Source organism: Castor canadensis, chromosome 11 (assembly GCF_047511655.1).
Source record: "Castor canadensis chromosome 11, mCasCan1.hap1v2, whole genome shotgun sequence".
In the NCBI taxonomy this organism is placed as follows: Eukaryota; Metazoa; Chordata; class Mammalia; order Rodentia; family Castoridae; genus Castor; species Castor canadensis.
The window spans coordinates 484,586-512,428 of record NC_133396.1 but is presented as its reverse complement, the minus strand read 5'-3'; the positions used below and the strand labels follow the sequence as shown (position 1 = coordinate 512,428).

General features: G+C 48.0%; 1 protein-coding gene across 1 annotated transcript; it reads right to left on the bottom strand.

Moving 5' to 3' along the window:
* Positions 1 to 25: 25 nt before the first annotated feature.
* On the bottom strand, positions 26 to 27,180 carry Rab40b (RAB40B, member RAS oncogene family). Its single transcript, XM_020168144.2, has 6 exons — positions 26,908 to 27,180; positions 5,567 to 5,627; positions 3,334 to 3,394; positions 2,551 to 2,628; positions 1,474 to 1,696; positions 26 to 1,096 (listed from the first exon to the last, which is right to left on the bottom strand). Exons 1-6 carry the CDS (start codon positions 27,047 to 27,049, stop codon positions 825 to 827), a joined length of 837 nt encoding a protein of 278 aa, XP_020023733.1. The 5' UTR covers positions 27,050 to 27,180; the 3' UTR covers positions 26 to 824.
* Between the last annotated feature and the right edge of the window lie 663 nt (positions 27,181 to 27,843).

Sequence of the window (27,843 nt, the reverse complement as noted above, 5' to 3'; positions counted from 1 at the left end):
TACAAAGAGCCAGCCCCAACTCTACTGAGAGAGGAACAAGTATCCACTTTATTGTTCAGAAACATTTTCTTAAATAACAGTGTTTTCACTTCATTCTTCACTGCAACGGCTTTCCCCTTGCCGATCTGTTGCTGGCTATGCTCAACATAACTAGAGATATCTTTGGCATTTTCTTTCCACAGCTTCATAACTTGCAGAACACCTTGTACAAAAAAGTGTAGATTTACAGAAAAATATGCATATAAATTACTTATTAATCCCAAAATGTAGTAAACAGCATAGCAAAAACTTTTATCAAATGCACTTCATACCCAAACTGGATGGATTTTGTACGTAATCTCTGTGCAACTGCAGCATTTTATAAATTGGTGCTTTGACATTAAAAAGGAGGTTTACAAAAAGGCCATCGTGTAGTGTGGATGGCGCTAGCTCATCCCACCATCACTGCTTTTCAAATTCCCTTGAATATGTATGTACTCACCGCACGCATTTCACCAGCCTTATAAATGCGGTTATTTAACGAACAGGTCGTACTGCAATCATGATAAAGTAACGTTCGAAACTTCACGTTATCAAGGGTTGAGCAGAATACTAATTTTCCCTTTATACACACAAATCTAGAACAAGAGCTTCATGCACATCCACGCAGAAGTGTCAGTCACATGTCAGCATTTGCACCTCCTGGAGGTGGCATGGGCATTCAGAAGCAGCATCATTACGGGGAGAGATGTTTCTGAGCCTGGAATGGTCTCTGTCCTGCAGGTGTGACTACTCAGAGCCTCCTTCCTGGACAGGCCCCAGTGTGTGTCTTGCTAGTATCTTCCCTAAGAAATTTTGCAGCTATTTCTGGTGCAGTTTCTGGGTGGGCTCTGGGGTGGGTGGGCAACCCTGGCTTTGCGGAAGCTGCTCCTCTTGTGGCTGGAGCTGGTGGCCAGGGAGTAGGACCGGCCGTGCATCATCCTGGCATTCAGGCCATTGGCCATTGAGAATGACTTAAGGTGGCTCCGTAAGGCAACAGGGAGCGGAAGCTTGTCTACCAGGTGCACAGGCGTGCAAGACACCACTGCACGGCAGCACAGGTCCTGCAAGCTCAGAACTTGGGAAGAAAAAGAAAGCCACGCTTAGTTTACATGTCCCTGACTGAGGCTGGCCACCAGGGGGCACCCCACACACCTGACTTCCCGCCTTCCTGGGACTATGGGAATACCACAGAGCTCAAGCTGAGCTACTCATGAGTGCAGCAAACTCTACCCTGCCTTCACCTCTGCCCAAGCACTAATTACAGAAATTTTTCTTGTAGCTTTCTTCCAAATCTGGAATAATATTTCTCTCAAATGAAATACACTTTACTCTTTAAGAACAGACACAGTGACCTTGAGATGGGTCTGGGGAGTCCACCATTGTGCAGGGGGCTTAAAACCACATCCCATCTGACCAGGCAGGATGGCACTTGGAGTGGTGTCTTCGACCTACCCTTGCTTGGCCTCCAGAGCCGGTCCATCCCGTGTCGCAGAAGCACAATTCTGGCCAGCTCTGTGAAGGACTCTGTGATGTTGAAGTTGCACAGAGGGCTGACCTCAAAGAAGGTCACGCCCAGGCGCTCTGCATAGGCCTGGGCCTGCTCTGTGGGAACCTGCCGCTTGAATGCCAGGTGAAGCCGATTCCCCACCAGGATTTTAGGGACACCGGGGGCATGCTAAGGGTGAGAGAGGCAAGGAAAATGGGTGACTTGTGTGAGTTTTGCTGTTGGTACCCTGAGCATACGGGGTTGAATAGCAAACTGCCACAAATTCATATTCACCCCGGAACCTCAAAATGGGACTTTATTTGGAAATAGGGTCTGTGGAGATCTAATTGCTTAACATGAAGTCATACTGAATTAGGGTGGGCCCTACTAATGCCTGGTGTCTTCATAAAAAGAGGAGAGGATACAGAGAAGCCATGTAGTAATGGAGGCAGAGGCTGGAGTGACAGCCTCTGAGGACTCTGAGAACCACTATAAGCTCCAGAAGGTGGGATTGGTGTGAAGGATCCCCAAGGCTTCTGGAGGGAACACAGCCCTGTCAGCACTTTGATTTTGGATTCTGCTGTCCAGAACTAAGAGAAAATAAATTTCTGTTGTTTTAAAGCACCCGGTTTGTGGTCCTTTGCTATGGCAGCCATGGAACCCTAATCGGCAGGCTTAGTGCTGACTCTCTCATGTCTCCCGGTGAGAGTCAGGTTGGTCAGGGTGCCATGCCAATAAGCAGCAGCCCCTCACTGCTCATCACCCACCCTGACCCCAACAGAGAGCAAAGCAGGCTGAGTCCTAGCACCTGAGATCAGGCCCAGCAGGATACTTTGTCCCACATGGGGCCTGGATAGGAATCCGGAGCCCCGAGGCTCCCTGTGGTCACACTGGAGGCCTAGCTGTAAGGTGGTGCATCCTTTCTGCTGTTGAAGCCCCAGCACATGTCCTGGCCCATGTGTGCCACAGCCCTGGGCACTGACCCCTGGCTTGATGTCCTCTGAAGCCCAAACAAACACAGGCAACAGCATCACGCATCATACCTCGTCTATCTCCTTAATCCATCGATTGATGCCATCAAAGGACCAGCGGTTGGCGATGTCATAGACTAGGATCACACCCTGGGGGAGAGAGAGGGCACAGGGTCAGCACACAAAGCACAGGTGCCAGCCTGGACCAGAGCTGCAGAGCCAGGCAGACTCTGAGAATCATGTTAAACACCCATGTGCTAACTGGTGTGCTGTGTTTTAATCAAAGACACACAACTAACTAAGCACTTTACCTACTTTAACACAAAGTATATAAATTTGATTTACCTACCACATGTAACAGTTATATTATCATTTCTAGTGACTTTGATAAGCTTACTGATAAACTCAAAAATATCAAGGTGAGTTGGAGGTTAGAACTCACATCTGTGAGTTGCTCCAAGGACATGGGATGTGGGGTCACTGCAGAAACCACCACCTCACACAGAGCAAGGCACCCCTCACCTGGATAGAGTGAACGCACAGAAAGACAGGGAGATAGACACATGCACACACAGCGCACATGCATACAAGTGCAGGCACTCACAGGAACACATGCACTTGTACATCAGTGGTGCTGAAAAAAACTTAAGCCACCAAATACTCTATAGTATGTTTCTATATATGTATGGAAATATCACAATGAAACCCCTTTGTACAATTAATATGCTCTACTAGAAAAGAAAAAAACATATAGCACATCTGTAGGCACTCATCAATTTATACAGAAGCTGAATTGGCTTTTCTTCCAATTATCCACTAAAGCGTTTGATCTCTCAGGAAATGACGCTGCATTACCTGTGCGCCCCTCGAGTAGGAGCGGAATATGGTGCAAAATCGTCCCTGCCCTGACGTGTCCCTGGAAAACATGGGGGAGACTGTTAAGAGGAAATCAGTGCTTCTTCCTCACAACCAGGTTCGCAAGTCTTGAAGCATTTTATTGTTGTCATGCCTGTGCTCATCGTGTGGCAAGTTTGAGACCCCAGCAAAACCACCCTGCATTTCCTGCAGTGATCTGGACATCAGGAGGTCCTCTGGGCTCACTCTCCTTTCTAACTGCCATTTTGAAAAGTCAAACGAGTAGCACTAAGGGTAAAGAAAAAGGAGATTCCAGAGGCCAGTAGGCACCCACCCACCCACCAACCCAGTCCTTTTGCTTTTTTTTTTTTTTTTTTTTTTTGGTGGTACTGGGGTTTGAATTCAGGGCCTCACACTTGCTAGGCAGGTGCTGTACCACTTGAGTCACTCTGCCAGCCCTCCTTTTGCTTTTAGTTTATTTTTCAGGTACAGTCTCATGCTTTGCTTAGGGCCAACCCTGAACCAAGATCCTCCTGCCTCCACCTCCAAAGCAGCTGAGATTACAGGTGTATATCACCACTGTGTCTGGCCATTTTTTGAAAGGTTTTTGAAAGAGTCTCAATGTGTAGCCCAGGATGGCCTCAAACTTGAGGTCCTCCTAGAATCTTCCGAGCCTTCCTGGCATATTTTCTAAAGCAATGTGGCTACATACCTGCACATGCAGCCAACATACCCACTTCAGCTATGGTTCTCAGAGAGCCATGCACAAGAGGTGTGTATCCTCACAATGAGCAGCAGGACAAGGCATGCTTTTTGCTGTTTTTGTTATATGTCACCTACAGTTGGTGACCACTCAAAACCTTAGAGGAGGGCCTATGGCTCACGAGAAGCTGACAGAACTGGCTGTTGCCAAAGACATGGCAACAAGAACCTCATTTTCTTGAAAAGCAAATCAACCGAGGATTCAAGAATTCAACAGAACCTCTCTTGAAGTTCTGTCACTAGAAGGTCTGTGCGCAAGGAGACAGCAGAATGGAGGTGATCATCTACTGGCCTCTCATTGGAGGTCAAAGGCCTCAGGAGGTGCTGTCAGACAGGCAGGCCCCATGGTGAGGTGAGATTCCTGCACCACCACTGTGGGTCAAAGCCCTGAGAAAGCCCAGCGCTCTGCAGCTATGGGAGGAGCTGGGGGAGGCAGGCAGAGGGCTCAGCCCTAGGCTTTAGGAAACCACATCCAGAGACCTAGGGTGGGGAATGTGACTATGCAAAGGGGTCAATGTGGACATAGCCTGCAGCTGGTACTACTCAGGAGTGATCTCAAGGTCCTGCAGTCACTTAGGGTGATTCTGAGCACGGCAGAAGCCCGTGAGGCCTTTGTGGAGCAGGGTGAGGCAGACCTGGCTTCCTGAGGAAAGTTCACGTGTGAAGGCTGGGGACAGTGAAGAGCAGAGGAAGAGGGACAGATGGAGGTGAGCAGGGTGACGTGGAGTGCTTGTGTTGGGTCTCCTGAAGCTCTCTCCACATTGGCATGAGAGAAAGACAAGTGTCAAGGATGATTCCAGATTCAGAAGGGGCACCAAGGGACACAGAGGCCTTTGCCAACATTGCAGCCAGACCAGAAACAGACTTGGAGAAAGTCCACCTCCACTGCAAAATCAGAGGAGATTCAGGGCATGTAGCAACTGTAGGCACAGCCTCTGGAGCCAAGTCCAGTGTAGCCTCAGAAGCATCTGCTCTATAGTGTAATGGTGCCTGGCCCAGGGAGGATGAGCCCCTGGCTCTTGGCTCAGGCCCTAGAGAAGGACAGGGTTCTGATAGTAACCTTGGGTGGTTTAGCTGCACTCAGAAGATGGACAGCAGGATCTGCAGAGAGAGCAGGGTCCCCATAGTGGAAGGAGCTCCAGGCCCGAGCTGCTCAGCAAGTCCTTAGACCTCTGAGTTCCCTGGTGGATGCTCAGAGCCAGGTGTGGAGGACCTGGCACCTAGACTGTCTTGATTATGCCACTTCTGTCCCCCAGGGCCAGGGAGGAGAGCAGGAGGCAGGTGCCAATGAGGCATCTTCCCTGGACAGGGCTCAGCCCTGGCTCCCTTTCCATTAGACAATGGGGTGACGGACCTCAGTGGCCCAGACAACTGGGTCAGCGCTGTCCTTCAGGAAGCCACCAACTTAAGCTGGCACTAAATGGGTGAGGCCCTGGGGTCAGTGCCCCTAGCCAGGGTGGCCCCAACTCACCACAACTGCAGCTTCACCCGCCGGCCGTCCAACAGGATGGTGGTCGTCTTGTGGTCAATCCCTGTGAAAGAGTTGGGGATGACTTAGGTGTGGGGCTGGCTGCAAAGGATTTCCCAGAGTCACCGTTTATAAAAGAATGCTAAGAGGATGAAACTCTCACTGTAGGAGAGGAAAGGGTTTCTCATGGAGCAGATCCCAGGTTTACAAGAGGTGGCTGAGACCCTGATGTGCCTCTCCCCAGGTTTACTCAGACTCAGAAGAGAGCGCCTGCCACCGGCCCCCCTCCCCTCTTTCAGCATCAACTGCCTGCCCCGGCCTCTGTGGAGACTCAGACACTCACTGCTGCCATCAGCCTAGTGCTTGGTGCTTTCCAATTGGGTTTCCTGGGACTTGAGCTTCCCAGCCACTGTCCCGAAGGTGACACACAAGCCAGGAGGGCTGGGTTCACCCCAGGCAGCAGAGTTGGACCTTCCCTTCCCAAGAGCTGCTCTGAGCCCTTGAGGAAACCATGTGTGACCTGGTGGCTGGTGAGTTTGCTGCAGGGCTGCAGCCATCTGGGTCCTGCGCCCGTTTTCCTTCTCACTCCACCTTTGCCCCTCACTCAGACTACCCTGCTGCATGCAAAAGCTCCACTCAGCTCTGTTTCCATGGTAACAGAGGAAAAATAGCAGGTCTGGCAACAGGAGGGTGTCCCCCAAGTATAGCTGGGAAATGAAGTGGAAATGCATGGGATGTGGGATCAGACAGGAAGCAAGATGGCAGGTCTGAGAGTGTGTGTATCTGTGTTTGCATAGAAAGGAAGGACTAAGGGGAACAGCACCTTCACTGCCACTAGTGACCTCTGGGTTACAGATTATGGGCAGCGTGAGCAGTGTTTAACCTTTTTCTCCTTTCGAGTTTTTATTTTAATGAGTTTGCTGTCTTCTAAAATAAAAGATGCTGTAATCTCTCTCTTTGTCTCTACCTCTCTCTCTGTCTGTCTCTGTCTCTCTCTCTGTCTCTGTCTCTGTCTCTCTCTCTCTCTCTCTGTGTGTGTGGTGCTGGGGATGGAGCCCAGGAGTCTTGTAGTCTTGTGCATGCTAGGCAAGTGCTCTACCACTGAACTACACCCCAGCCCCCCAAAAATATTTTTTAAAAGAAAAATATTCCAACAGAAACCATTTTTCTGCTTCTTTGAAAAATCACCAGTGTTCACTTCTGGCGCCTCTGGGAACCACCAGGCCTGTGGGCCAGAGTACATGCTCAGCAGACTGATGAGAGGAGGACCCAGCAACCGAGAAGGACAGAAAAATGCCATAAAGGGGCGTGGCCCTTCCTAAAAATAAGTGCCACCTCAGCAGAATCCAAACTGCTAAGGTTCTGTGGCCCTTGGACTGGGGAATGTCTCTCTGAGCTCCTGAATCTAGAGACAAGTAGCCTCAGAAACTTCCTGGGATGTGGCTGAGTAAAGATAAATTGAGAATCATACTTCCAAAGGAAAAGTGCATATCGAGAAACGGAAAGAAGAGTGGATCTCCTTCAAACCTCACAATGGGTATAAATCCAGCTGCTCTTCTTCCAAAAGAAACCTAGTGCTGCCAGTGAATATTCATTAAACAGGTTCTTCTGACTTGCAGCACCGGAGCTCAGCACTGCCCCTTGAAGGAGCTAGACCACTGTGATTTGGCTACAAGCCACCAGGGGTAGGTGGGTGGTATTGTCTCAAGCATGCATGGGAAGGCGGAGGACACCCACCAGAGACTCCACTCTGATAGCTCCTGCCCCAATTGCAGGTAGACAAGACACCCCAGAGGAGCTCAGGTCTCTGTACTCTGGCTCCCAGTGGATAGAGCAACAGCAGCGAGCCAGCCCTGAACTGAGAATGTTTGTGCATGGTGACTACCACGATGCACGCAGAGGCCCATGCCTTGCTCTGCCTGCTCCAAGCATGGCCTGTTCCCCAACCATGCCCATCGGCCTTCACCACCCCTCCACTACATTCCCCCATTGTGTCCAGGCTTGTCCCCTGCTCCACCTGCCTCGTGCTCACCCTGCAGCTCCCATCCTGATTCCCTCCCACCATTTCAGACTCAGAGGTCCTTCCTCCAGTCCTCGAAGAGCCCATGTCTTGGACTGAAGGTTCCTGAATCCCTGTCCATCTCTTGCTAAACTACATACTCTGTTCACAGGAAACTGTGAGTCAATGGAAGGACAAATGCCACTCAGACTGGACACCTCTGCTCATTCTTTTTAAGGAAACTCAAATAGCAAAAGTACAGACTTCAGGTTGGGAGCACCACAGCACACAGGACAGTCTCCAACCAGTCTGTCAGGCTCCTGAGAGCTCCCCTCTATTTCTCTTTGCCTCTCTGTCTCTCTCCCCTCTGTTTCTATCTCCTTTCTGACCTGAGAGCTGACGGGGACTTTTTGGCATCATGTGCTGATCTCAGCACTGTGGTGGACAGTAGTATCTCCACTGCCTCCATTTTTCTCAGATCAAAGTATGGTGTGGCTTTCCTTTGTGTCCAGATGAAACCCAAGAAAGAATCCTTTCAAAGAAAGAAAAATTCTCTTCTGAACCCTAAGAGCAGCAGATTCTTCAGCCCCAGTACAGTAGCAGCAGGCCTGCTAAATTGCCAGGGGCCATTCACAGTCCTTTAAACCTGCCTGCCTCTTGGAGGACAAGCAAACCCCCACATCCTTCTGCGGCTCAGCACGGAGGCAAGCATAACATGAAATACACACAGGGAATAAACAGAACAGGGGTGTATTCACATAGCTACCTCAAAGGTAACTTAGGGAATGCTTTGCCGCTGGCAGGCTAAAGGTTTCTCACCCTCTCCATGAGGCAATGAATAAACACATTTGTGAATCTACTTTGAATCTAGAGATAACTCTCTTGCATTTGGCACATTTGTTTCCAGATAGTGAGATGAGGTGCCCACCCTTCCCAGGCTGGAGGACATTTCATTTTGGTCTTGACTTTTTCAGTTTGGGGCATTAACTGACTTCTCACCATTGAGGGTAAAAGTGTAATTCTCTTTCATTGACAAACTCACACCTCTAACTCTAATCTTCTCCTTCTCTTTCTCACACATGCACAAACACTTATCCACGTTCCCTAAGAATGGACATATTGCTATTTTGGCTAGATCAGTATTCAACTTTACATCATTATGATCAGGTAGATAGTGTCCACAACTAAACAACATGGTATGCTATGTGGTTTTCCTTCCTGTAAACCTTTTGTTTTAACTAGAGTTAAGCATTACCTCCTTGTATATTTGCTTTGTTTTCTCTCATTTATCACCAAGTCACTCCTTCAATCCCCCAATTATCTAAATCTCCTCTCAGAAGTGTCCTATTCAGGATAGCCTGGCTACCCCCGGCTTCACAGCTCCCTGTTGGTTCTTTCTTCCTTTCCTCTCCTGGGGAGGATATGTGGAAGTGGGATTTTGAGACTTCACACATGTGAAAGTGTCCTTAGTTTGTCCTTACACTTCATTGAGTTTGGATGGGCATCCATCTGACGTAAGAAACACTTTTCCTTCAGAAGAGTGTGGTATTGTTCCAGAGTTCTTATTGATACTGGGTCAAACTGGTCCTCCATCATTTGAACACAGCCTGGCTTCCTCTCGGCAAGCAAGGAGGGTCTGCTCTCTGCTCCTGGCCCTCAGAGATGTCGTTCTCATGGTGCCTTCATGCAGACCCCTTACTGGCTGTTCTGACCGCTCAGTGGACCCTTTCAATTTGGAGACACATGACTCTATCTGGGGGAGCTCTTGGGCTAGTTTCCTGTTTTCCCCTGGGCATTGCTAATAAGATGGAGTCCCCAGGACCTGCCCCCAGTTTTCTCTTATTTTACTCTTTCATCTCCTTCTCCCTCTCTCTCTCTCTCTCTCTCTCTTTCTTCTCCTTCTCTTTCTCTCAACTTTCTAGGAAAGTCTCAGTGTTATCTTTAATCCCTGCTACTATGTTTTCAATTTCCAAGTTCTGTCTTATTTTTTAATTTGTCCCTTCTAAGTTTCTGTTTGTTTGTGATCCTGGCCTGGCACTCCTATTGGACCAGCCGTCCTGCAGACAATTGTCAGTGCTGGACACAACAGAGAACACAGAGACTGACACGGCTGATGGACAGGTAAGAGGGGTCCTCACCGCCCGCTCCTTTTGGCACCATAACCTGCACCATTCACATGACTTGGAGTTGCCGGTGGCCAGCTTCCTCCCCAGGTGGAAAGAACCAACTGAGCATTAACCCAACATGGAAAAGCAGATGGACTTGTGCAGGGAAGAGGCCTGGGGAGGGAGGACAGTAGACTCCTGATAGCAGACTCCTGCTCCAGCCATACCTGAAACCTGCCCTGTCTGACCTGCCAGATACCTGAGACAGTGAAATCCTCTTGGCTTAAGCTACTCTGAGTTAGTATTTTTTGTTTTTGCTTACAATAAAAACATCCTATCTGATATATCCTCAAAGCACAACACCCAGGGAAGGAGACAGAGAGTGAGAGAGACAGACAGACAGACATTGACCCCAACACTGAGAAAGGCTACAGAAGATGTATTTTAACACCTTCCCAAAGCAATGTGCAATGACCTCCAACCCCAGAACTTTCACCAACAGTAAACAACAATTTAAAGGAAAACTTAACTCAGTAACAACCAATTTAATTATTAACCTAATGCCCCAAATTGGACTCAGGCACTTCCTCAGGAGGCCTTCTTGATGGAGCAGCCTTGCTGAGTTAACCTGCTCCCAAGTGATCAGCTCTCAAAGGACAAGGACAGGAGGCTGATGTCCAAGGACAGTGAGTGGACAGGGCTTGGCCTACAGTACCTCCACAAAGCCTGCACTTCCTTCAGGGAAGTGATTTGACTTTTTTCCGGGGTCCACTCTGTCCAGTGGTGATGCCCCTTCCTATACAGCACCCCCTCTAGCCCTGTAACAGAACTGGGGACAGAGAGACAGGGTGTTTTCTCAGACAAAAGTATCATAAACCACATAACTTCTAAACAATTGAAACCTGTTTCTCACACTTGAAGTTGGAAGTCCAAGATCAAGGTACTGGAGATTCCAGGCTGTTAGAAGTGCCTTTTCCCTGTGTCCTCACTTGGCAGAAGAGGCCAGGAGCATTCTGTACATTCTAAAAGACACTAATCCCATGCATGAGGCTCCACCTCATGACCTAATCTCCTTACCTCCTCACAGTCACCTTGGGATTTTAACATTTGCATTTTGGAGCAAATGTTGAAAAACATTGTGTCCCACTCCCATAGGGAGGTCATTCAATCCAAGCAATCAATTGATGGGTGGAACCTGCTGCAGATCCTACACAGGACCATGAGGGACCCTCCAGGTGGACACCATCGCTGTCTTACTCCTCCCCTGGGTCTTGTTTTCTCCAGCTGGAAGTGGGGATCACACCACCTCACAGTGCATGCTTGCCACGACTATTCAAACTCTGACCCTAGCCACAGCCACGTCTGCTCAACAAAGTTCCACTTCTCCCGCAACCTTGGAGGTCCCACTCTGAGGGCACCCCAGTATTTGGTGGTTTCCTCCCTACACAGAGCTGCCTCTCTTCCAGGCTGCTCCCCATAAAGTGTCTATTCTTCCCTCATGTTCTGATGTGTTCTCTGCTCTGGGCTCATCCCCACAAATCTGGAATCTCGGTTTTGACAGCCTTCTGATTAAAAAAATTAAATGTTCTGCTAACTTTTTCTCCCCTATCAAGGAAGAACTATGAAGTAGTTAGGAATGACTTACATCTTCTATCTTTAACCCTTCCTTCTCTCCCTCCTTCCCTCCTTCCTTCCTTCCTTTTGGTGGTATCGGACTTTGAACTCAGGGCCTTGCACTTACTAGGCAGGTGATCTACCACTTGAGCCATGTCTTCAGCCCTTTTTATGTTTTAGGTATTTTTTGGATGAGGTCTCATGCTTTTGCCAGAGGCAGGCCTCGGACCTTGATCCTCCTACCTACACCTCCTGTGTAGGTAGAATTAGAAATGTGACCATCTAACTGGTTTAGTTGTTGAAATGGGGGGTCACGCTAACTCCCTCCCCCACGACTTCCTCCTTCTCCAGCCTCCAACTACAATCCTTCTGATCTCTGCCTCCCAGGTGAGCCACTGTACCAAGTTCCTGGAATTCACTTTCTAAAAAATTAAGAAAAAAAATAAAGGAAAAAAACTTCACTCCTCTCTGATTGAAAATCTCTAAGCCTCGATTACCAGACCTTCACAACTGAAATTTTTTGAGCTGATTACAATGAGATTTCCCACAGAAACAGCCAAAACCAGCAAATGGTCTTCCTATCCCAACAAGGCAAAGGCATTCAATCCGGGCTGTGTTAGGGAAGTCCTGGCACAGATAGAGGCTGCCTGCTGTTTTTTGTGGCTGACTTGGTCCACTGTGGCCCTTCTCTGATGCCACAGTCCACCTGGCTGCAGTCCCAAGGCCCAGAGGAGGCTGTATCATAGTTCTCAGCTTGGTATTGAATTATTCTGGCACCCTTGACCCTCAGGGGAGTGGGGAGGGAACCCTGCCTTCCTTGACCACCAGTTATTGCCAAAGCCAAACACCCACAGGTTCTGGACTCTGGACTGACTGTTGAGTGAGTGCACCCCTCTGCTTAGGACCTCTGCCTTCCCCCAAACCCTGGACTCCTGGACAGATACACTTGCCCTCTGTGGCACTGCACCTGCCTGGACCCTGGCACCTACCCTCAGGGACTGCCTACATCAAGCCATTTTCTTTCTCTATAAAGTCAAAGTTGTTAAAGATAAACCTCTAATCAGCTGTGCAGCCCACAGAGACATTCCCAAACCAAATCCTTACATATAGCTAGGTTCACAATCACACTGTACGAGAATCTCACTTTCTGAACCATTTTGCTTTATTCTTACCAATGTTTTCTTGGTGTTAGTGCAACATTTGTTGTCTTATTTATTATATTTCTTCTCTGTGTTACATTTTGATCCATGGGAAGTTAACCTCTTTGACATTTGTTGGGTCAATATTTGGATCAAAAAGTACAATTCAAATCTATTAAACTTAATTCATCAAGAACTGTGTCCATCAAATGTGATAAAAATACAAAGAAGTTTCTAGAACAAAGTCTGTCAGAATGTTCATTACATGAGTCAGAATAACAGGGATATTTTGAAAAAAAGATAATTTTAACCTTCTAAACAGACACACACATACACACACAGGAAGAATAAAACACAAAGCCACTTTTAGCTGGACAAGACAAATAATTCAGTAATATATTTGGACTTCTCCACCAGCTGCTCAATTCTATTTCCATGAGCAAGGTGACACACAAGAGGACTGCTATACGGTGCAAATATTGATTGAGCCTGATTTACAACATGGGTATCTCCAAGTATCTGACTGGAGCAATGCGTCTTAGGCTGAGTTAAAACAGAAGGAATACTGGAAGTCGCTGGGGTTACGGGGAGCAGCTCATGATAGGGACATGGTTTCCTTCTGGAGCAAGGAGAAAGTTCTGGAAGCAGCTGATGTTGGTGATAGTTGCACACTGTAAGTGTACGGAAGGTAACTTTAACATGGTCATTTTAAAACAGTTCACTCTCACTTCACATTTGATCTTAGTGTGCAGCGTCTACCATGTCAGAAAGAGCCAGGCCCTCTGCCCCCCCAGGACACACCATCATCTCCTCAGTCCTCAAGCCAGTGGAAGAGTAGAAAGCCCAGTGCTGTTCTCAGCAGTGTCCCGTTCTAACCACGACTCTCCACGGTTAGGAGTCTTAGATGGGGCCTCGCCTTGGCTGGGATCTCTCTTGGAAAGGCAGAGGTTGTCAGAATACCCACCATGAATGTGGAGAGCAAGGACAGCGCCCATTGGAGCCAAACTCACAAGAGGCAAAGGGAGGCTGTGTGCCACGGTTGTGCTCAGCCTCGCCTGTCAGCTCTGGACGGCAGGTTAGGATGGACTGCTTGAGCCTGTGGAGTTACCTGAACAGGGAACCACCTTCCTTATTAGCCTGAAAGATGCCAGGATCTAATCTTAGAGAACCATGATGTCAGGACACTAAACTTCAGAGAGGACAAGGTCTTGGATTAGAAAGGGCAGGTGACAGACACGTGAGGCTAGCTATTCGTGGGCTCAGACAGGGGGCCTGGCCCAGCTCAAGGAGTGTACTAGTCAGCTTTCCATCACTATGACAAAATACCTGAAGAAATCAACTTAAAGGAGAAAAGGTTTATTTTGGCTCATAGTTTAAAAGGTTTCAGTCCATGGGTCAGCTGGATCCATTGCTTTGGGCCTGAGATAAGGGCATCTTATCATGGCAGTGGGAGCGTGTGACAGAGGACGCAGCTCATCTAATGTCAGCCAGGAGGCAGGGAGAGAGGAAGGGAACAGAGACAAGATAGAGTCTCAAAGAGTAAGCCCCCAGGCCACTGTGACTAATCCAAGGATGAGGTCAGAGCTCTCATGACTCAATCACCAGCTGGTAAACCAGCCTTTAGCACAAGGCCTTTGGGGACATTTTAGACCTAAACCATATCAAGGCTTGAGCTGATCCCTCCCAACATCATGGCCAGCTAGGCACCAAACTCTCAGGGCTGGGGTGACCGCTCTCACAGAGGCCTCAGTGAGCCCAGACACACACAAGGGCCAGGGTCTCTCCCAGAGTCCCCCACAGGCAGGGCGTGATGACCTCTAATGATCAAGTCCCCCTCCATGCCCTGAGTTCCTCTGTCTCTTGAGTCCCCTAGCCTCCACTGACTGTCGTCACCTGCTAGGGAGAGACACAGGGTCTCTGAGGGTTCGGCCACACAGGGGGACAGACTGCCAAGCTGCACGTGGCTACAGGTGCCTTGTCTAGCAAGTGGAGCTAGCCAAAGACTGAAGGGGAGATTCCCAAGAGGCAGCTTGCCCAATCCCGCTTGGCCTTGTCACTTTGGAAGATAAAAAAAGAATGCATATGGATAGCTAGGCATGGTATTTCATGCCTGTAATCCCAGCACTCAGGAGGTGGAAGCAGGAAGATTGTAAATTTGAGGCCAGACTGGGGCTACAGAGCAAGACCCTGTCTCAAAAAACCAAGGGCTGAGGACGAAGCTTAGTGGTAATGCACTTGCCCAGAATGTACAAGGCCCTGGGTTTGATCCCTATCACTGCACACACAAAAGCATATGGAAAAGCTTATCTGAAATCAAGTAATTCTCATCTAGTATGGAGTATGTTAAAAGCATAGTGCAATCATCTTCACTCTTACTTCCCATCCACAACCACTGCAAGAGTCCAGACACCTCATCATGGTCTGCACCTGCACGGTGGTCTTCTTCCCACAGCAGCAACACTACAGTAGGGTGATTTTCAACATTATTTGTATGAGTTGATATAATCTGTAGTTCTAAAATACAATTTTCTCCATTTTTGGTAATATTTTTCTATTTTTCAAGGAAACAAAAGCCTTACAATTGTAATTAACAAATGTGTATAAGTGTACTGTGTATGACTGTGTGTCTGTGTATAATTCAGCTTTCCTGTAAATCAATGAAGGGCACTGAATAAGTAGTAATTTCAACTAGTGGAAATAAAATAAATATTCTAGGGCTGGGCACTATGGCTCACATCTGTAATCCCAGCTACTAGGAAGGCTGAGATCCGGAGGATCACTGTTCAAACGCAAATAATTAGTGAAACTTCATCTCAACAAATAAGCTGGGCATGGTAGCACACCTGAAATCCCAACACAGAGAAGGCATAGGTAGGAGAATCGCAGCCAGAGGCTGGCCCAAGCAAAAACCAGAGACCATATCTGAAAAATAACTAAAGCAAAAGGGGCTGGGGGTATGGCTCAAGCAATAGAGCATTTGCCTAGAAAGCAGGAGGCCCTGAGTTCAAACCCCATGCTGGCAAAAAAAAAAAATTAAGAAATAAAATATTCTAATAAAATATTAGAAATAGTAGATAAAATTGCTTTTACATTTTTCTTTTCTCCTTTGTATCATTTTAAAAATGATGCTTGAGAACAAATCAGCTAAAATACACAGGATAAGGTGGCAAAACACCAGACCAGGACAAAGCTCCACACCCAGCTACCTCAGGGACAAAGACAGTCTAGCCGGGACGGTCTGACCGAAAGGGCCTAAGGCACGTGTCCTGCCCAGGAAAAGTCCTAGGGGAGGGTCCTCTCAACAGAGCCCTGGCCAACAGGGACCAACATGGCCAAGGGATCCTGGGATCCCAGTTTTTCCTTCCGGAGAAGAATTCCATCCATGTTAGGGGTGTCACCTCATCACTCATGTCCACCTTTGCTAGGCACTGGTGGCTCACACCTGTAATCCTAACTATTCAGGAGGCAGAAATTAGGAAGATCGAGGTTCGAAGACAGCCTGGGCAAAATAGTTTGAGAGACCCTACCTCGAAAAAAACCCATCACAAAAAAGGGCTGGTAGAGTAGCTCAAGGTGTAGGCTCTGAGTTCAAACTCCAGTACCATAAAATAAAATAAAACAAAACAAAAAAATAAAATTCATGTCCATTTGGAATCTCGGAATTGACCTTAGTTGGAAAAGGGTCTTTTCACATGTAACCAAGTTGAGACAAGATCACACTGAAATATGGTGGACTCCAAATCCAGTATCTAGTGTCCTTATGAGGACAGGGAGATTTGGAGACACTGACACACAGGAGGAAGGCTATATGACAATGCAGAGACTGGAGTGATGCTGCGTTGTGCCAAGAGATTCATGACACCACAGTCATGGGGCAGCAGGGAAGATCCTCTCCAAGGGCCTTAGAAGAGAGCTGCCACCTTGGTTCTGGACTCTTCAGCCCTGGGAGACAGCACTGCTGCCGTTGTAATCCCTGGTCTGTATCACTTGTCACAGTAGCTCGGGAAGTGAATATGTCACCAGCAACCACAGCTGGCAACTTTGAAACACCCTATTCCCCGCCCTTCCCCCTGCTTCACCTCTCACCTTGCCTCACCTCCCCACCAGTCCAAAGTTCCCAGGGAGCTCGAGGCCAGGATATTAGAAATCCTCCCTTGCAGCTTTTGCCCACACCAGGTGAAGGACTGAGTCTGACAATGCTGGCTTTGCACCACACCAACCGCACTGTCACAAACTCTCTTCAAATGAGCACAGCACTTGGGACTGAAAGACACAGATTTTATTTCCAGATAGATTTTATTAATCTAAGAGAAAACTCTGTATTCCTCACATTGATCACTGTGTTTTCCTGTAATGATGATAACCTATGTCTTAATAATGGATAGTCTACATATCAACAAGAGCTTAATATGGAAATGTATGAATCCACTGCTATAAACTTGTTTTCCTTTTATTTTTAATCAGACAAAATGCCAGTCCTGTCACGAGTCACAATATAAATAACACACCAGCGATTCAAATGTCACATTTGGGGGACAGCAATTAATTATTAGCTACAAGAGGTTGGAATTCACACCCCACACAAACTAGCAATAGCTTTAGGCTCATTTTAACTGGGAAAACCTAGGATCATTTGTGACAGCACAGGTTATTCACTACCAACAGTTTCATGGGCCCCTTTCGCCTGGGGTGGGTACTTCCGTGCCTTGGGCTCCTGACTGCTTTCATCACACAGTGCCAGAAGCACATGAGCATCATTTTCTCTGCCAGCTGAGGCTCAGAACACAAGTCACATGGAAGATTTCCTGTTAGTGAAGGTCTAAGAGCTGAGTACCCAGTGGGGTCCTGATTGCTAGGTTTTCAACTACACAGTATGCCATTAAGAGTTTAGGACCATGGGATGCCAAGTTCACTTAAGGAGCGAAAACAAACTGTGAAACCAAATTCATGGAAATGTAGTTGGTTATGATCATAGTATTCATGACACAGGAAGCATGCTATGACAAAAATAAAGCTATTCAAGCCATGTAAGAGCTATACAAGCCAGCTGTGGTTGTGCACATCCGTAATTCCACCTCCACAGGAGGCAGAGGCAGAAGGATGGCAAGTTTGAGGCCAGGCCAGGCAAGGTTAGCCACAAGACCCTACCTCAAAAACAAAATAAAAAGGACTGGGGCTGTGGCTCAAGTGATAGAGCACTTCCTTAGCATGCCTGAGATCCTGGGTTCAATTCCAAGAGGAGAAAGAAAAAAAGGCCTACAGAAGTAGCATCATGTTCAGCGAATCTGTATGCATGTCAACAAAACCAAAATAATAAAAATGAGGGTTGGGGAGGTAGCTCAGTGGTACAGCACTTGCCTACTGTGTGTGTGAGGCCCTGGGTTCCATCCTCAGCACAGCAGAAAGAAAGAAATAATCTGCTTCTTTGTGATAAACTTCATTAAAAAGTTCTTACCCTTAAAGTGGAATAAAAACAAGAGATCTTACCTATGTGCATATGTACTTCTATATACATGTGTGTGTATGTATGTATGTAATGTACATGGTTACATCACATATGTATCTTAGTATGTGTGGGCTGCTGTAACAAAATACCAGATTCTGGGTGGCAGTTAAACAGCAGGAACCTGTTTCTCACAGTTCCGGAGGCTGTAAGTCCAAGGTCAAGGCTTCCTGATTCACACAGCACCTTTTCCCTGCATTGTCAGACAGCAGGAGGGGACAAGAGGTTCTCATCCACATATGAGGTGTGTGAGGCCCCAGTTCTGGTCTGAGGGCTTCCCTCCCCAGTCTTCATCTCCCAAAACCCTATCTCCTAACACCATGATCTTGGGAATTAGGTTCCAACATGAATTCTAGGGAGGAGCAAACATTCAGTTCATAGCAGCATGTAAACAGTACATGTCAGATGTTTACATTCTGCATTATCATGTAAAGTATTTGAAAGGAGGAAACGCCACTGTTTTTTTTTAAATCTGTAACTAAGAAGTCTCTTAAGACTTGACTGCCATCTTGCATCCCTGTGTGTGGTTAATCTCACTGAGACTCTGAATGCCAACTCTCTCTTCCTGCACAGGGCCCTTCCCACTTCAACAAGATGAAGGAAACAGACATGGTGAAACAGGATAGATCAGGAGAATTGAGGCATAGGAAACAGCAGCCAGGAATTCAGAGATAAACACTACCTTAATAAATGACTTGATTAAAAGCACATAGGCACTATTTTCTTTGCTTTAAACTTCATACTCTCTCAACAAGCTGCAACACTTACTAAAAAGAACAAAAGCGAAAAAGAGCAGCTCTTTGCTCCTGACCTTTCCCACTTGCCCCAAAATAATTAGAGCAAGGCTATCTTAAAGAAAGATACTTATGCTCGAACATCTACATCATAGTGACATGTATTTAATGAGTGAACCAACCTTCAAACCTTTGGGTCCAACTGATAAAGCAGTGTAACAGCTAAACAAATAATTATACAGGTGTCAGAATAATTTACCTTTTCCTTTTCCTAAGGTAAATTCAAGCCAAACCCCAACCCACTTTTTACCCTACATATCCCTGGTATTAAAGCACTTATTGCATCTGTTATCAGATGTGTCCACACCCACATCTGGGTTGTATACTATGTTTCAGTCTTTGTTTTGCTTTACTAACAAACTTTCTTGGTCTCTATTTCAAGGTGTTCTAAAATTCTTTTTTTGCAACAACATCATGTACTCAGTACCCAAGGGCCAGGCAGAGGCCTCCTCCCTGGATCGTCACTGATTCTGGTAAGAATAGGCCAGGAGGAATCACCCATTACAGGTGAGAAAGGAGCCACTCTCAAGAGGCTGCCAATCCAACACAGGTATAGCATGAGAAACCCTCAGCCCACCTGGAAGAGGTCAACCCTGTGCTGGAGAGGTGCCTGCCAGCCCACCAAGGAACAGTGCTCCACAGGAACAACCTATGCTCAGTTGCACAGACAGTAGACCCCGGTGCAGAGACACAGCAGTCCACTAGATGCTGACCAGCATCTCAGCGAGCCTGGCTCGCCAGTGGTGTACATGCTCTGCCCACAGAGCCTGTGTATGGAATTCAATGTTGGAGAAAGGGAGGATGGCTGAGTCCTAGTCTCAAGGAGAATCCTGAACAGGCTTTCAAGAATGAGGCTGATTCAACTGAGTCAACATCTGAGAATGTGCAACCTGAAGAACTTGCTATTTTATATTATATCATGGCCACTTTGAAAAATTGTTTTGTTTATGAATCTGGCTAGGACCTAGGTCTCCAGTTTCTTTATTTATTGTAGTGCTGGGGTTTGAACTCAAGGCATATACCTTGAGCTACTCCATCAGTTCTTTTTTGTGATAGGTGTTTTTTGAAATAGGGTTTCACAAACTATGTGCCTGGGCTGGCTTTGAACCACAATCCTTCTGATCTCTTTCTTCTGAGTAGATAGGATTACAGGCGTGAGCCACCAGTTCCCAGCCCTTTTCTTTTTTTATTTGAGGCACAGTGTAACTGTGTAGTCCAGACTAGCTTTTAACTTGAAATCCTCCCACTTCAGCCTCCTTCCCAGTGCTGAGAGCACACAGGCCTCCATTATCTGCAAGTATTTTTAAGCCTAAGCCCTGGGACACTGCTCAGGTTCACTTACACAGTGCATCCTATGCAGCTAATTAAGCTGAAGACACCTGGAAATTTGAAACATGGTTTTAAAAAAAATTTACTGAGAAGACAGCTCACAGCCTGCAAATGCCAGTTGATACAGCCAATCATTCCTGATGCTCTGGACTGCTGCTTTCCTCCCACTGACGTCCCACTGCCTTGTCTCTACACTCCCGGGCAGCCAGGACTAAGAACATGTGGCTAGTGGGGTGAGTGTAGACTGCAGGCCTGTGTCTGTTCCAGCCATAGTAGTGCTAGGCCAGTAGGCAGCCTGGTGACAGAGGACAAAAAGAAGCAATGGTGGGTCTCTGCCTGGGAGAAACCTGAGCTGGCCCATTTTAATCCTCCCTGGCTGTCACCTGTGGGATAAGGAATTGTAGGGTTTAAGGTCTACACAGCAGAGAAGAGACCTCATGGAAACAGAAGGTAGGGCTGAAGTAGGGGGTTTTAAAGAGAAAATCTGATACAAATGCAGTTTACAAATACATAGGAGCACTGATGACATGATTTTTAAAACCCAGTGCACTGAAGATACTTTTTGTGAGGTCAGTGGTACCATGGTGGCAGAGGTTGCACATCCTCCACAGGTTGACTCAGCTGGGTAAGTCGCCTCTTGAAAACCTCTTCCTTCAGAATTCTCCACAAGACCTGGGACTCAGCTATCCACCCTCTTTCCAAGTCCTTCCTTAGGGAGGTACACCATAGGAAGTGGGCTGCAGTGATGTCACTCCGAGTTCACACTGGAGAGGGGTGACTTTATACATCACAGTTTAAATCTAAAGTGGTTGCCAAGGGAAACGGGCAGAGCAGCTGTATAAATCAGCAACTACACCGCCTGCAGAAAAGAAGGGGGCAGGGAGCATGTGCAAGCATCTCCCACTGGGTCATCTGTCAGATGCAGGGGAAGGAGGAAAATGACAACTGGGTCACTTCAAGTAAAGGAGCCTCGATGATGAGCCTTTCTGCACATCATGTCTAAGAGGGGCTGTAGAGGGTGATGATGGAGCAGGCCCAGAATTAGCTCTTCCCACAACGCTGTGCCATCTTAAGGGAATTACTCACCCTCTCAGGGCCTAATAACCTATCACAGGAAATGATTCTTGTACACTCTTGATCAGTGGGAGTTATTATTAGCAGCGGCAAAAGTGAAGCAGAGAAGAAATGGGATTTTCCTGCCAAGATGGGAGCTGGAGACACAAGCCTGGAGGAAGCAGTCAGAGAAAATGGCATCTCTCACACTGGAAAACGTGGGAGGCAACAGACAGCAGTGGGTACAGCCTCCCTCCCCCATCACTAATGAAATGCACAAAATGCAGAAAACTCATCAATCAGAAGAAGGAAGGCCACAACCACAGAGGTTAAGGGAGAAGCCAGTTGTTGAATATGGGAGGGATGAAAGGTGGGACCCAATGGCCTGACTGGAAAGAAGCAGAACATCCCAGAAGAAAGGCTGAACTAGAGTTCTGCCCGCCAGGCAGAAGTGAAGACCCGCTGGGCACTGGTGACCCCTGTAATCTTAGCTGCTTGGGAGGCTGAGATCAGGAGGATCATGGTTTGAGGCTAGCCTGGGCAAAGAACTCAAGAGATCCTCATCTCCAAAATAACTAGAGCAAAACGGACTGGAGATGTGGCTCAAGCAGGAAGGCCTAGGTTCAAACCTTAGTCTCAGCAAAAAACAAAACAAAACAAAAAAACTTGAAGGGCTTAGGAGGGACCAATGTGTGTGTCACTGTGGGAATGGAAGACACATCCCTTGGGAAATTGGCACCATAGTGAGAGTCCCTGCAGTCAGACTATAAGACAAGGTCCAGAAACCAAGACTGTAGCCAGGGGCCAATGGCTTATGCCTGTAATCCTAGCTATTCAGGAGGCAGAGATCAGGAGGATCATGGTTTGAAGCCAAGGCAAATAGTCCTCAAGATCCTATATTGAAAAAACCCATCATAAAAAAGGGCTGGTGCAGTGGCTCAAGTGGTAGAGCACCTGCCTAGCAAGTGTGAGGCCCTGAGTTCAAGCTCCAATACTGCCAAAAAATAAAGAAAAAAAAGAAGAAAGAACCAAGTGTTGAGCAACTGGTAATTTGCTGGCAGAAGGCAAACTGAAGAACATTTTAGGAGCCTCTAGTAAAGCTAACCCTATGCATATGCCTGCATGTTCTAACAGAAACACAGAGACGTACAACATATATTCGAGGTAGAAGAACTCATGATAGTCAGAAACTAGAAACCACCCAAATGCCATGACTAGCAGGATAAAAGTCATGGTTCAGTCCCACAGGGATTTTATATACCGTGAGAATAAGCAGCCTATAACCTCAGACAACAGGGATGATTTTGAACTTGGGGCTCACATTTGCTCGGCAGGCACTCTACCACTTGACCCAGCCCTGGGGCCTTTTGCATTAGTTATTTTTCATATAGGGTTTCATGCTTTTTGCCCAGGGCTACCCTCAGTCCTGCATCCTACCTACACCTCCAGGGTATCGGGGATTTCATCACCACCAGGCCTGGTTTGTTTGTTGAGATGGGGTCTTGGTAACTTTTTGCCTGGGCTGGCCTTATCCCTGTTACCATCTGCCACATGACTGGGATTACAAGTGTGATCCACCACTCCTGGCCCTTGGTGTTGTCCCAGTTTTAATCTTAATGCTTATTACATGGGGTGTTAGGTTAGTAGATGTTCATTGAGCTATGCATTTATAATATGTGCACTTTCTACATGTATATCACACCTCAACAAAAAGTTAAAAAAGAGAAAGAGACAGAGATAAAGAAACTCATTTGAGCACAACCCTAGGAGTAGAACATCCAATCTGATTGCTTCAACACTACAGCACATTTTTTAAAAAGTTGGTAAAACACGAGTTCAAAGAAGAGGTTTTTTAAAATAATTTTTTATTGTTATACTGGAGGTACATTGTAACATTTAAAAAAGTTCTTACAATATTTCATATTCGCCCCCTCTGTCATTCTCCTTTATCTCTTCCCTCATTCTTGGAATAGTTTCAACAGGTCTCACCACACAAATTTTTTTGATTGAAAAAAAGGGAAATTGCAGGCTGGACACAGTGGCTCATGCCTATAATTCCAGCTGTGTGTGAGGTGGGGATCAGGAAAACTGCAGTTTGAGGTCAGCCCAGACAAAAAGTTATCAAGACCCCATCTCAATCAATAAACTGCATATGGTGGCACATGTCTGTGAGCCTAGCTACTTAGGAGGCCATAGGTAGGAAGATCACAGTTTGAGGCTAGCCTCAAAACTCAAGACTCTACCTGCAAAATAACTCAAGCAAACAAAGGCTGAGGGCAAGGGTCAACTAGTGGAGCACCTGAGGCCCTAAGTTCAAATCCCAGCTAAATCCCAGTATCAAAAAAAAAGAAAATTGCAAAACTAAGAAAAAATCTGGAGATGAAAACATCATTATTGAGCTAACAACTAAATTAGAAACAGCTGGAGACAATTTAGGAAAATCAAAACTCCCAGTAGACAAGAAAGACTTGAATAATCACAGAAGAGAGATGGAAATGACTGAAGCCCTAGAGAGATGTGAATGGGTGCAAAGACAGAGCCATCCAACGTCAGAATAACTGGTGTGGCAGGCACAATAATGAACCCTCTGAAAGATATCTGTGCCCCAATCCTGTGACTACTTCAGGTTACATGGGAAATGGATTTAAGGTTGCAGGTGGAATTAAGGTTGCCTTAAGTAGAGATTCTGTCCTGGATTGTCTGGGTGGGCACAACATAGTCACAGGGTTCTTTAAAGAGGAAAAGGAGACAGGAGAGTCCACATCAAAGTGCTAAAGACTCCAATGGCCATCTCTGGCTCTGAAGATGGAGGTCGGGGGCTGAGAGCCGCTGAGAGCCACTGACTGGGGGCAGGTTTTGGAAGCTGGAAAGGCAAGAAAGCAGACTCTCCCCCAGAGCTCCAGACAGGAAGGGGCCCTACCTACACTCTGCCCTTAGTTCAGCAAGACTGTGTTGCACTACTGGCCTCCAGAACTATGACAGAATAAACTTCTGTTGTTTTAAGCCACTAAATTTGTGATTTGTCATAGCAGCAAATAGGAAACTAATACAATTGGTGTTCCTGAAGTAGAGACAAGAAAAGTAACAGAAGATATCTTAAAGACACAAAATAAATTCCTCTGAAATTAAGAAAATATATATCTGGGAATTCGGAATACAAAATGTTTCAGAGGTTTAACACAAAAAATTTGACTCAGATATGGTCTAGTTAAGAAAGGAACTATGAGGGAAAATTTTTTCAGAAATTCATTAAGAAAAGGCCAATAACCTACATCAGAAAAGAAATGAGTTAACTTGCTGCCTCACCATGGCAACATGTAATACCTTAGGTAGTAGAACAATAGTTACAGGTGTTGGGATGAGAGTGTACTCTGAGAACATTGCTCCCTGCCAAGGCATTGTCCAGCCATAAAGGCAATGGGCAGATAATCTCAGATAGGAGCAACTCAGGAGAGCTCTAAGCCCTTCCTGAAAAAAGTATCAGGCTGTGAAAACTAGCTAATTAAGAGGGACAGCAAAATAACAGAGAACTCAGGAGTAGCCAAGGTGAAAAGACTTCAGCAGGAATGCAATCCACTTAAATGTTGAATTAATACTGAGCACTTGTTGGCATTATAGCCAACAAAACAGAAGAGAGTGTTATAAACCTCAGCAGTGTAAAAATTGCTGTGTGGGCTATAAAATCAGGGTATGGGTGGAGGGGTGTGAAACTGTAAATACCTCTCTCTCTCTTTCGTTGTGTGCATGTGCATGTGCGTGCGTGTGTTTGAGGCAGGGTCAACCCCAGGCTGGCCTCAAACTCACCATCTCCTGCCTCAGCCTCCCGAGTGCTAGGCTTCTAGGACACCTGGCTAACACCTCAGCTTTCACAGCTAGAGCACCAAGACTTTCTCAGTGAGACATACATTTCTTTAAAAAAAAAATTACCCAACTTCTTACTATTTTTCTTGCTCTCGAAGAAACATTTCATAAATCAAAAGCCCCCAAAGGGCACATCCATGATATTGGTTCTTTTCTGCAATGTTTTGGCCATGTTGATGATGAAACATTTCACAGAAAATTTTTTTAAACTTAACTCCTGAATGTGCCCAATCTCATCTGATCGTAGAAGCTCAACAGCCTCTGGCCTGCTTAGTACTTGGATGGGAGGGGGAGAATTTCAGGAGAAAAAGCACGTATGAGTTGTTTTTAGCAGTCTTTGGTTCCACCTATGACACAGTCATGCAGCAGCAGGACACTGAGCCTTGATGAAACCAACCAGAAGGAAGTTGTTCACATGTCATCCACATCCCTCCTCACTTTTGCCCACATCACTCTATTTGCCCACATCATCTACTATGGTACTCAAACATTCAAAGGTCTCCTCACACACATACAACCTGCCCTTACTTGTATTTATCTAGTGTCATTGTGTGTGTGTGTGTGTGTGTGTGTGTGTGTGTGTGTGTGTGTGTGTGTGGTACTGGGGTTTGAACCAGGTACTTGCTTCTCTACCATTTGAGCCACACTTCCAGCCCTTTGTTGTCAAAAGTGTCTCATCCCTGGCTGGGACGATGTAGCCCAGTGGTTAAGTGTTTGCCTAGCATGCATGAAGCACTGGGTTCAATACCCAGTACACAAAAAAAAAAAAAAAGAAAGAAAGAAAAGAAAGAACATGTTATTCCTTTGCCTCTGCTGCATCTCATGCTTCACTGAACGCTAGGCTCTAAAGACTTGGCTATGGACACAGTCCTGCCCTCAGGACAGCACCGTCCAGCAGAACTTTGTCACAGGGGAGAGATCTAGCTCTGGGCTGTCCAGGGTGAAGTCAGCAGCCACAGGGGATAATAACAGCACACTGGACCACACAGTTCTAGAGCCCCACTTGCTCACCTGAGGGCCAGACCCCAGGCATGGCCCTGGGAGCTGGAGATTGAGGAAGCAGCCTGCAAGCTCAGAGGGTAGAGGGTAGCGAGAGTCAAGATGAGGTCAGTGCTGGGAAGGTGGGTTGAGGTCCCCTAGGTGGGCTGAGGGGCAGATGACACTAAAAGATGGTCACACCGGTCAGCGCACAGCCACAGTCTACATCCACAGGTGAGGTCCCTGCCTGACTCCTTTTGTACCTCCTTGCCCAGGTTCTATCTTTTCTGGTTCTCAGCTCCCCTCCTTCCTTCCTCTGGAGGGACATCCAGCCCACTGCCCTTGAGCCTGATTCAGTCTGGTCTCCTTTCACCTGGAATCCATTCTCCAGTTCCTCTGATGGGGGGCCTTCCCCCTCCCTGGCCAGACTCTGCCAGGGTCGCTTGGGTTCCTTTCCCTAGAGGTCCGGTCCCCTGGGGGAAGGAGCCTTGGGTTTTGGTACTCAGGGGACCCTAGGCTTGGGTCTGGTCCAGCAGTTCTCCTACCCACCAAAGAGCCACAGCCTTGTGGGCCTGTGATCACCTCTGCCCTCGCCACCCCTGTACCGGGGCCACGTGTCCTTCGCAAACGCGACGCGCGCAAATGTGGCCTCCCTCGACGTCCACTTCCCCAAATCCCAGCGGCGGCTCCCCGCCTCCCGCCCATTCGGCCCGCCGTCACCCCCAGGACGTGACACCCAGCTCCTGTCCAGCTGCTCGCTAGGTCCGCGCACTCCGCGGCGAAAGGAAGGGGCAGCGCGCGGGTCCACGCGGGGAGAGGCCGGCGCCCGGGACTCCCGAGCCGCGCCCGTCCCCAGGCCTCCGGATCGGCTCCATCGCCCCGGCTCCGCGACTCCCGCTCCCCCCACCCCTCCCACACACACCGCAGGCTCTCGCCCTGGGCTCCGCGTCACCAGCCGCCCGCGCTCACCCGCTGGGTGACCGTATGGGGACTCCGCCGCGCCGTCCTGCAGGCTCGCCAGGATCTCGCCCTTGCCCACGTCGCTGTCGCCCACCAGCAGGAACTTGAGCAGAAAGTCGTAGGCCCGCACCGGGCTGCCCAAACCGCTCATCCTGTCCGCCCAGCGCCCCGGCCCATGCCGGGCCCGCGGGCTGCACACACAGGCGGTGGCCTGTTCAGAGCGCCGCGGGCCCCAGCGTCCGCCACCTCCGCCGCGGGCGCCTGACAGCCTCACTCAGGCCTGTCTCGCCCCACCCCTCCTTACCCTCCCCACCTCGCTATTGGTGGGTCGCAGTTGCTGGGGTGAATATGCACGTTTATTGGATAAATTACCTGCCCATCTAGCTCTCAACACCTCCTTCGGGCCCACCCCTACCCGCCCCTCCTGAGAGGACGCTATTTTCTCAGCCAATGGAGAAACAGAGACGGGGTAGGGCGGAGCCAGAAGAAGCAGGAGGCGGGGATTCTGCTCCCGCAACCAATGGAGGGGAGAGGTGAGGCGAGAGGCGGGGCCGGGTGTTTACTCGCCCGCGTGCGTCGGCTAGCGCCACGCACTCGCTTCGAGGGTGGCGGGAGGAAGGGGCCTTGGGCCCTGAGCCACCGAGACTCGGCCATGGCCAGTCTGGTCTGCAGACACGTACGCCGCAGGAACCAGCAGGTTGTCCGACCGCAGGAGTAGCCCCCCCAGCTCCACCAAGGCTCCACCCAAGAGGAGCCTGTGTGCGCGTGCGCCCGTGTACGTGGGCACGTGTCCGTGTGTACATGTGCTCTTCTGTAGGTGTTTGCGTGCGTGTACGTATGTGTGCAAGTGCGCTTCTGCATGTATCCCCGCAGGGAACAGTGGGCACGGGCCCCGGCTTGCTGTCTGCGCTGGTGCGTCTCACCAGGTGGCAGTTGGATTATTCG